Below are 11,668 nucleotides of genomic sequence, written 5' to 3'. Positions count from 1 at the left end.
GAACCCTGTGGTTTAACATCTAGCACAGAATTTAAAAAGGCTGTCTACAGATTACAAGCAAATGCCAGGCACCACTTAAGCTAATTTTAAGTTATATTAACTCATACCCTTTATGCCATTAAGAAACATCTTTTAACCCCTTAATAGCCTTGTTTGCATTTGCACAAATGATTGTATTGTTTATTAAAGAAACTACGGTAAAAAAACAACAAAAAACAACATATTTCTTTAAGTTCTTCCAAGTGTTATTACAAACAATTACATGTTCTTAAAATATTCAAGCTAAAGAATGATTCCTGAACTCATACACGTTAGATACTTATACTTGCGTATAAGTTGGTCTTTTCACCAAGGATACGTTGGAAAATGGTAGCAGAGGATCAATAAGAGCAATTTTATTCTCAACCTCTCAAGCATTGATAACTCTGACAATACAAATTTGCTGAATGCTTATGGCTAGCTATAACAATGCAAACTGCCTTGCTGAATACAATGTGTATGGATCAACATGTAATGGTCTCATTTGTCTGTTAAACTTTAAATTTAAGCTGTCTGATGCTACAAGTTACCTTATGACTTGTAATACATGATTTTAATGTACATTTAATGTATTACATTGCATTATTGTTATTTTTGTAATGGTCAAAGACGGGGAAATTGACTCCTGTGTCTAAGCTCTTAGTATGGGGTCATATGATTAAAAGATATAGACAAAGAGGTATTAGGTCACATGAATTGGGTCTTTGCATAGTATTAGCCTTGACTTTGAAGTGTTTAGTTGAGGCATATGTTCCTAAGAAAAGAACTAAAGACATGTGCGTTAATTCATTTGTTCCTTAATTCATTCATCAAGTTTTCAAAGTTTTCAAATTGCATTAAACTGAAGAATCTGAAAAAATGCCATTGGCTGAGAGAGAAAATGCATAGAAACAGCGGTATGACTTCTTATTTTTACATTTACAGTGTTTTAGTAGGACTTTTGTAGAAAACTTGTGACAGTTTCCATATAAAGAGAGCATTTGTCTAACAAAGTCATCACAAAGGAAGCATTTTCAATTAGTGAGGATACTGTGGTGAGTGTAATATATGTAAAACCTGTCCGTGCTTCCCAGGCTCAGCTCATGCTGGGTTACTGAGGCCCAGAGTCCCCTGTCCTTAACCTCTTTCAGAGACCCACTGTGTCTGCTCTCTGCACATGCACATACTTCCCTCAACACACAAACACAGTGAGAGTAAGAGGCAGTGAAAGGGCACTTGAGCTGAACATGCCACGTTTAATTTACATTTACATAATCATCAAAGACTTTGGATTAACCAAAAAAACTAGCCACTGTCTTCTGAGATATATATGGAAGCACGAATGATTTAATGGAACTTATACCATAATCACAGTTATAAATGCTCAATGTCCCTTAAGCTTAAAGACTCTTTAGACCTTCACCCCTGGAAAGCAAAAAGCTAACATTCTTCACATCGCACCTACACCATATTAAATGTGTGCTAGAAAGAGAGAGAGAGAGAGAGAGAGAGAGAGAGAGAGAGAGAGAGAGAGAAAGATCTTACTAAATGTACTGTCTGCAGACAGACCTTGACTTTGACCATAATCACACCTTCAACACCTAGTATTGTTATAGCCCTTTTCCTTTTCACCATGTGATGTGTTACAACAAAAAACATAAATTTTTGTACATTTCTCAATTATTTTCTTATAAAAAAAACCCTCTAAACATACAATAAATGCATGTTCTGTATACAGTAAATCAAAGCACTTAGAGTTAAACATATTTTTGAATTTTCAAACCTAATTAGATTGGAGTTGGAGTTAAAACTAAATGCCCTGTAGCAAACATGACATTCTTTAGATGATTAACTATTCTAGTTTTCTAAAGAGCTCTACTTGGAAGCATTTCTGAAATAGAAACCCTCTGTTGTTGGGCTGACCTAAAGGGCCAAGCCGAAGAACTTTTTAGGGTGTGAGATTGAGTGCCCTACATACCAAGTAATCACTCACCATAAACTGTGCAGTCCATTAAAATTTGCTTAATGACTCTGTGTAATTAGCTAAAACTGTTCAACCACCAAATTCCATATTGCTTGTTAAGCTTCATTACCATGAGTAAAAATACTTCACTCAGATTGTTTCAGTCACCTCTCCATAATTTCTATAAAAGTTGTTAAAGGTAAATAAGGAATTGTTAATGTATGTATGATTTATTAGTATTAGTATTATTTATAAAAAGAAGTAAAATAAAACAATGACATATTACTTAAAAACTACTTAACTAAAGCAATGATTATGGTGTCAAACCCTTGCATGGATAAAAAAAATATTAAATATTTTATTCTAATATGAAAATACATATTCAGATGTACAAGTGAATGTGATAATAAATTCAAAAATTCAAAACAATTTTAAATAGAAATTGGTTTATTTGTTTCCTTAAATATTTCTTAAATATTCCGGTAACCAAGACAAACCTAGAATGTGACTTGGTAGTTTAGCGGATATTTAATATAACTTAATTTAATGAGGTAGCCTTAGTGACAAAACCAAAACTAGATAGTAAATTTACAAGGCTAACCTAGTTCAACCTGCTTCTTAAGAATCGGTGCAAAGTTTTTGTTTTGTTTCATGTTCAAGGCAAAAAACACTTAAAAAACACAAAAACCTGTAGAAATTGCTAGTAAATACGAATATGAGTAAATACGAACATGCTAGTAAATATGAAAATGTTTCATTTGATGTTGGTGAAAATTTGATGGTCTATAAATGCCTTAAATAAGTTTGAATAAGAGATAAGATTAAGCACAAGTAGTTTAGATCACTTAAATTTAAAATTTGTGGAGTAAAAAAAGTGTATATTCTTTCTTTTATAAATTACTGTGTACACATATTTAGTTTTAATAATATTTGAGTAAAAATCAGTCAATTAGTACAGTAATGTTATGTAGTTATTAATATAAAGTAATACCACGGAAATTAAAGTGTTCTAGAAACCTGTATGGTCATAGTAATATTTAACAGCAACAATTTTGAAAATATTGCCCTTTCTGTAATAGAAATTAAACTCAATATAAGAGTTTTAGTAGGTTTTATGGTCTTCTAAATCGATTTAATGTTTTAGGTCCATCTAAAATGCCAATAATGCAATTGTTGACTTAATAATGTGTGTTTGCAAAAGCTGCTAATAGGTCAAGGCATAAATAGATATGACTTTGGAGCGGAGTCCTATTTATTAAATTCTGTCCAACATGGAAAGAATCAGCAGTGGAGACAGAACATTTTACAGTAGGTAGAGAACTCAGATGTGGGCCAGTACATCCTGTTAGTGGGCTGTCCAGCTTTGCTATAAAGCAGAACCACAATAGCAAATGAGATGAATCAGTGAAAACTTCCATCTGCACCTTGCCAAAACGGTCTCAGATCTAGGACTCCACTCTCTGAGGCACATGCACTGTCCAGCTCACCATTGTACGGTCCCAGTAGGTCAGTTGATCTCCGTGATTATAGCAACAGTTTGACCCATCTGAAGAGCTTCCATGAAAAGTGTAAATAGCCCTTCAACGTAGTGCTGCCATCATCATTGATTTATCTGATCTTCACAAGATTGTCAGGGTAGAATAACAAATGACAAATACCATTAAAAAGAAATTTAGGGCCAGACAGACTGCTAGTTGGGTTCTGAGATCACATACGGCCCTTGTACCCACAGATGCTACATGTAAGGGGAAAAAAAGACACTCACCTTGGCAGATTGTAAGAAATGAGTAGAGTCTGTCAGTAGCTTTGGAGAACAGGACACTTGTACCTCTGAATTTTGTCATTCGGTTAATGCAGCTATTGACAGATAGTGTAGAAGACGAAAGAAAGGAGCATATGGCTCTAAGGTATTTAAGAGAGTTCGGTCATGATGTAGTCCCACTGAAAGTATTTTTCTTAATCTAAAACGTATGGTATAGTTCTGGTGGACTAGAAAAAAAAAAAAAAAAAGACCCTCACCAGCCACATAACATGTTCATTCATGTAATTATTCAATCAGCTAATCAGGAGGCAGCAGCACAATGCATGAAACTATAACTACATGCAACTACATTTAAAGAGCTTCAGATAATTTTGACCAAGGTATAAATCATCAGTGACACATGGGCAGGTTTTAGTATTTCAGAAATGACCGAATTCCTGAAAGTGTATCCAGAATGTTGTGGATAAAAAAAAGGCAGGTATACATAAAACTCCAAGGAAATTTGTGAAATAATCAAGCCAAACATTACTGACCTGAATTTGCATCATTTTTGGATTGTGCTGCATTATTCACATTATTAACAGGTCATGATTTGCATAATAACATGAAATGTTCTTACTAAAATAGCCATTGAGTGAAGATTATCTCCAATGTATCCTTAGCGTAGGTCTATGTAAAATGTAGAATTATATTTATAAAAATATAAATCTGATCAAAATACATTTACTTTATAAAATCAATAAAGCTTCTTTTTAGAAGACGATCTATTATCCAAAGTGTTAAAAAGCACATCTACAATTAATTTGCAGGTTCAATTTTGCCACCTGGTGATGAAAATACCCATTTTTTCACAACAGGAAAAGCGGACAGCACTTCAACAGGACAATGTATTAAACCAAAGCAGAACAAATTTATACATTCATTTGAGAGTCATTAAAGAAAAGAAAATGCACCGAAGGACACAGACACAATATCAGACTGTAGATGCATAGGTTAAGTCAAACTGTATTCATCATCCCAAACATGACCAGTTAGTACACAGACTTTTGATGCCTTACATCAGTCAGAAACATTGCAGCTTTCTCAACCAAACTTTCAACCCCTTTGAATAGACACCATTTGAATTCACAAGGATACAGAACAGAACTGATACACAGACACACGGACAGGCAGACAGACAAATGCTTGGCTCCATTTCAGCTGTAGTGTGCTCGCTATCCTCCTTCCTCCAGTCAAATGACTAAAATAATATCTAAAATAAATCCATACTACATAACAATACAATATATAGAGGGACTTCATTTAAAAGTGAACCTTTTCTGCATTTTAAGTGAGTTCTTATACTGGGACATTGTTAGACAACCTTCTAAACTCAAAAGATTTTCTAATTAGTATATTTAAAACTAAACAAAAAATAATAATAATAATGTAGCCATGCCTTCTCCAGATATGCCTACTGTTGAATATCCTACATTTACACTTCCTTACTATGTGAAACGATGCACATCGCCTTGTCTCAGTGTAAGGTATCTCTTGGGCTAAATACAAATTTTATTTGGATAAAAATGACAAAATGTATTCCAAGATTTATCTCAGGAAATAGAATTGCAATATAGACCTTTATGGAAATGTTGAACGGCACTGCTGCTAAACTGACAAATGAAGAAGGAATCTTGCTTCCTAAATATAAAATCTGTGCTCCGTTAAGGTCCAGAGAAAACATATCTATTAGAAAAACTTTGTCCCTCTTATTAGAACTATTAAACTTAAACATATAAAGTGGTTGTGGAAGCTCACGTTCATTAAACCCTGTTCTTGAAGCTTTCATTCCTTATATATATATATATAAATTAAATAACAACCGTCCTTGCTACATTATTCAGTGCAGAATGAAAATGATTATTAGGCCTTGATACAAGATCATGAGGATAGTTAGACCAACAGTTTTAGTTTTTGGTTTGGAGTGACTGAAGGAGCAGCAATGGCAGCAAAACACACCATTGATAAATTAAAAAAAAAAAATAATAATAATAATAAAATTACAAACGCCCTCTATGTTTAAGGACCTCCTATTTGTCGTATTTTTTTTTTTAAAGTGCACTGGGGATTATCTGGCAAAAAACATGAAAAAACACTCCTCTTTTCTCAGTCCTGAAGCTGTTGTATTCTAGTACGTGAAACTATAAAGGCTTTCCCAAGTGGTACTAAAAAAACCTAACACACTTTAAAGAGAATGTTAGCGATCATTTTGCTGTGTGCTTTGCCAGTGCAAATTAAAAGAGGCATTAATGGGAAAGGAATGCACGTGCGTGTGTGATGACCATAACTGACAAAGAGAAGTGCTGGTACAAGTCACAACTGTCCCGGTAAGCTGTGTTCAAAACCACACAGTGGCCTCATAAGCAAACACAGCAGCGAGGCAGGTCTGAAAACTTCAGCGTGGGAGATGACATACGGCTCAACGCCGGGCAAGAAACTTTTGAATATTCAAAAAACGGTGGCTGTTAAAAGATGATGTCATGGTGAAAAGATGTTTAAACCCAAATATTTGTGACAAAACTAACAAGGATTACAGGTGGGCCTCACATCGTTCTGCAGATGGCTGTAGGGACCATGCAAGGGTCAATACAATGGGCTTGGGAGAAAAGGTATATGACTAACATTATATAAGGACAGAGAAAGATAATGGAAGAATGGCATCTGATGTGTTGGTATGGATCTAGATATGGAACTTAGGCATTTGGAACTACAGTCCCAGACGGGGCAGTGAGTCAATCCACCCTGTGCTGGGGCTGGAGGCAGGAGCTAGTAGGTGAGCCTCGAGGCCTTCATGTTATAGCAAGGCCTGTCGTTCAGCCCCCCTGGGCCAGAAAACAAAGACAAGCTCTCCGCCTTCTCCAACACCACCTCCAGTTCCTGGAAGTCCTGAAGCCGAGCCACATCTTTGTCCTGATGCATAGAGAGATGAATTATTAATAATTCTACTAATAATATTAGTTATAATAATAATATTAACAACAGCATAAAAGATGACATTTTAATGTAGTAGAAGTAACAACATGATAGCTATTAAAGTCCATCTGCTGAAAATGTCAAGCAGTGAGATGCTCTTCAGTCAAATCTTAAATCAGACATAAGCAGCTGATGTGTTATGTGGACTTTGCTCAGGTGTGTATATTCAGAAGCCGTTAATTCAACCAAATTGGATTTAAAAGCATCCTGCCTCGATGCCCGATGACGCCTGAGATAGGCACAGGCTCCCCGTGACCCGAGAAGTTCGGATGAGCGGTAGAAAATGAGTGAGTGAGAGAGTGGATTTAAAAGCCTTAATTTATAAAGTAAAGCACACACACACCTTTCTGAGCATAGTGTTGGGGAGCTTGCGGATTTTCTCTACATGTTCAGCACTAATGTCCAGCTCACGGCAGCAGACCCGTAGCAACGCCCGGTACGTCAGCTCCTGTCTGTCCAGCTCAACCTCGATGAAATCGTTTTCTCTAGCATGTGGGTTCTGGATTCGCACCTTCAGAACAAGTTCTGGGAGACAGAATAAGAGAGGAAAAGAAAGAACAAAAAAACAACATTTATTTCAAGACCCTTTGCTATGACAGACGCAGGTACGACAACTGATCCACCTCATATATGCATAGGAAAATGTGCTAGCAAATCAGCTATGTGTTACATACCCCGTACATTTACAGGAAAGGTGCTGGTGAAGAAGAAGGGCTGGAAGGCAGGCATAGAGCCACCGGGCTGAGAGCCGTTCAGCTGATGAGTCACAGACTGTTGCCGGGTAATGCTGGGGTTGGAGCCTGTGCTAGCCGAAGGGAGCTGGGGACAAACAGGGCTGTTCTGGGCAATGTTGTGACTGTGAACGTAATCATTGTGGTTGCTGTGATGCACTTCTGGGGAGACCTCCATGGACATAGTCCCATTAGTCACCTGGTTTGGCACGACGCTGCTCGGCTCTACCATGGAGACGTAGGACAAGGCCGGTTGGCTTTGGCTGTCCGAGTACAAGCGCTGTTGCTGTTCCTGTATGGGGGATAATGTGGCCGGGCCTGAGACCACATCATCCAAATGGTCACTGGTGCCATTCTGGGAAACGTGTCGTGCTATACTCAGGTCGCTCTTATCCTTCTTACAATACAAGAAGGGTGGGTTAGTCATATAGTTTGGAATAATCGGCAGCTCTGCTTCCTTTATTTCAGGTTCAATCTCCTCTTCCTCCACTACAGGAAATAATGCCACACAGAAATGCAGCACCAATAAACATTTAATAATAATAATAAAAAAAACATGAACACATTGTTTTAATAATGCAAAATAGTTGGCTAGATAATAATACACACTGCCTTATCCAAGCTGAACAAGTTATAAGATGTTGATTATTATAAACATCTGTGATTTGAGGAAAGGAACTACAACTTTATCTACTCTTTATCTAAACAGAGCTCCTTTTCTAACACTGCATCACTGAAAAGCAAAAATTAATTTGAGTAAAAACCAAGTCTGTTGTATAACATGTACAGACATGTCAATTCCAGCCACATGTAATCATTTAGGCAAAGTACAGACATGTGGTAGGAGTGTCCCAGCCGGTTAAATCCCTTAAATACTACATCACTACATCTCCTCCGGTAAAAAACTATACCAGCACAAACAGGGTGTAAATCTATGCATTTTGATTTGAAGATATACCTCCGAGCAGTCTTCTGATCTCGGGTTTGGAGGTCAACTGCACGGCCAACTCCTCTTTAGCAGTGAGAATTTCTTTGTCGGCTCCAGAATTCAGAAGATATGCCACTATGTGTTTGTGGTTTCTCTTGCATGCCCAGTGTAAACATGTCCTGGGTAAAAAAAATATACAACAGACAAAAATTACCACACAGGTTTTTTTTTGCACAACGATATTTGAAGCTTTGTGACACTAGATTTAAGGTTTAATGTCCAGTATTGTCAGTTAAGAGATTTTCTTATTTGATTTGATTACTCTTTATACCCTTTAAGTGACTACTTCTAATACTACTACTACTACTACTACTACTAATAATAATAATAATAATAATAATGATAAAAGAGCCTAGAGAAAAGTGTGGCTTTTTGAGCAGATGCTAGCGACAGTCCTGTGCACATCATGCCTCTCCATCTCACATTAAAGCTGTTGGTTACATGAACAGAGAGAGCAGGTTGAGTCGACTCACCATCAGTGTAAAATCTGACTAAATTACACTTAGATGAACTAATATCCCAAATAACCAATCACTGATCACTATTTTTTGACTCTTCTGTTTACCACTTCTTCGTTTTTTTTTAAACTCTCGGTTTGCCTATATTTAAACATAAACAAAGTGAGCTATTCCTTCCAGAAGCATTTCCTTTTCTCACTAAACCTGCGTTAAAAATACACTGATTGTATTGCCGCAAGTCACAATCGCTGTGCTATGAAATCACCAGGATGTGTTTCTACTACTAGGTGCTATAGTCATAACAGTTATAAGCATTTGGTACAACTAGCGTTCCACAACATATCAACTGATTGAAACATTGTGGTGAAATATTTGGTGTTTGGATATGAAATTCTGTGCTGTATACATACATCGTGTGATATACGAGCTAAAGAAGGAGAAGTTGGTAGAAGCTCCATATTTGAATAAAGTTAAACTTTTCTTGATGCTGGACAAACCCACATCTAGTTAATGACAGTTTCTGGATGTGTGAAGATAGTGTATTTACATTAAGATTTACATTTATGCCATTAGGCAGACGACATCATCCAGAGTGACATACAAAATTGCTTTGAAGTCTCCATCAATACAGAGTTTTACTCCTTATATCTATATACTCATAGAGAATATCACTTCTTTTGTGTGAATAGGTTTGACTATTTTACTGAATGGGTTTAACCACATAAAACCTTATACATTATAATCTACCGTTTAAAATTAAATTTAAAGTGTGATCTGAAAATCGCGGAATATCTGAATATATGCAAATTAGCCTAGACGTCATTTGGCGACTTCTATCGACTTTTCGAAGCGTCATTAGCTACTTTCCACAATCATGAGCTGTGTAAAAGGTCTTTATTTGAAAAAACAAATCCGTAGAAGTACAAACAACTCTTACAACACAAATTCTAACAAATCTATCACAATACAATCACTACTACAGGACCACAGAGGCGGGTTAGCCAGTGAGCTAACCTGCTAGTATTAGGGTGTAGCTCATATTGATTTAATTTCCAGTGCAACAAGCTTTAAGCTAACTGTGGATTTGATCAGACCCAGTTTGTAGAATCGGGTGAACAATATTAACACAAATTAACCCCGTATCCTACCATCCGTTGATTTCATTTTGTGAGTTGATGTTCACTCCGCTCTCGACTAAAGTCCGCACTTCGTCAAGGTCTCCAATAGCACTCGCCTCTCTTAAGCGCTCTTGCAGTTCTTTATCCAAAGACAACGTGGACATAATTCAACTCAGAGTCAGCACTTGACTTTCATACGAACAGCTGACTTAAATCCTCTCTTTGCAGAAGATGTTATTCCCAAACAGCAGCCAAACAAGATGCTCGCCGTCATCCGATTACAGCGCGATGCTGTCGTTGTTGTTGTTTTTATGGCTAGCAGATAGCAATAATGCTAAAAACAAATCCTAGCCGTGTTCTTTAAAATGCTCCAGCAAGGCTAATCTCTGAATTTCAGTAAAACGTTTATCTTATTTCACTTGAGATAGCTAAAGATTTAAAAGTACTACTCGCCGACGAAAGAAGTCCTCTGTCAGGAGTAAGCACTCATTTCATCATGGGGGTCACTTTTAACTGTAACAACAGAGGACAACAAACTAGGTTCCTACGTGAATAATATGGTTTTTATTTTGCTTGTAAAACATTATTTTTTTTTTAAATTTATTTACAGCTGGGTTGAAATTGAAAGGAAAATGCACCCGATATTCCAACAGCCCTATAACAGGCCCTGTTTGTTACACTGGATTTTGTTAGGATTTTTACTGAAATACGGCATCAATATAAGTAAAGTTCAAACCTGCACGTGGATAAATAACATCTGGAACAGATGCCACATCTCAAAAGTGTTAAAGAATATAGAAAAATAACAATCATAGATGAATCATTTTTGAAAGTGCTCTTTTTTTATTATTTTTTTTCTTTTCCCGTCTGCATCATTAAGGGGTTGAAGTCCCAAATTTTTTACTAAGCTCATAATCATGACATGTTTCAGAACACAGATCCCAGAGTACACCATTTCCGACACATTTAAGTCCTTTCCGTGTTGTAACACACTCAGTTAATTAGTTTATTTATTATTATTAATATTATTATTATTTTTTTTTACATCTACATTTTACAAAAACCTGCAATTGTGTGTGTACACCTTTAATATGCACTGGTGATAAACTGCTGTATGTTTTGGCCAGTTGCAAACCAGATTTCATGCAACACTTTTTTTATGTATCTTTTTACAAATGTTTTGGGTTTTATTTGTTTTTATTTGCTGATTTTGATTCAGTTATATTAGAAAAGACTATTTATGGTCATTTAAATCCAGTGATGCAGAGAGCTGATGGGGGAATAAAATAAATAACTGAAACACCAAAGTTAACTAATACCTTATTAATACATGTTCATAATCGGTAAAGTCTGCTGTATGTCATGGGTGTAATTAGTAACTTTGGATTTTGATTGTATTTTCTATTTTTTTTTAATGTGATCTGATCCATTGTTCACTCGTTGAGAAAGGGAATACATAAAATAAAAATTACTAATTTTCTTACTGAAGTTAATTCTATAATTACTAGTCTTACTATTACTATGTCTTTCCCCATCTATTTACTGCCCAGCAACCACTTTTGTAGTACGGAATTTGGACCAAGCAATGTCTTTTTGGAAGTGTTCACATTCACACCCT

The 11,668-nt window shown here is 36.1% G+C and overlaps 1 protein-coding gene across 1 annotated transcript; it reads right to left on the bottom strand.

Moving 5' to 3' along the window:
• Positions 1 to 4,728: 4,728 nt before the first annotated feature.
• ankrd40 (ankyrin repeat domain 40) lies at positions 4,729 to 10,569 on the bottom strand. Its single transcript, XM_027141670.2, has 5 exons — positions 10,081 to 10,569; positions 8,445 to 8,593; positions 7,430 to 7,975; positions 7,099 to 7,280; positions 4,729 to 6,692 (listed from the first exon to the last, which is right to left on the bottom strand). Exons 1-5 carry the CDS (start codon positions 10,212 to 10,214, stop codon positions 6,549 to 6,551), a joined length of 1,155 nt encoding a protein of 384 aa, XP_026997471.1. The 5' UTR covers positions 10,215 to 10,569; the 3' UTR covers positions 4,729 to 6,548.
• Between the last annotated feature and the right edge of the window lie 1,099 nt (positions 10,570 to 11,668).

The sequence above is a fragment of the Tachysurus fulvidraco genome, chromosome 15, assembly GCF_022655615.1.
Source record: "Tachysurus fulvidraco isolate hzauxx_2018 chromosome 15, HZAU_PFXX_2.0, whole genome shotgun sequence".
In the NCBI taxonomy this organism is placed as follows: Eukaryota; Metazoa; Chordata; class Actinopteri; order Siluriformes; family Bagridae; genus Tachysurus; species Tachysurus fulvidraco.
This window is presented reverse-complemented; position numbering and strand designations above follow the sequence as displayed.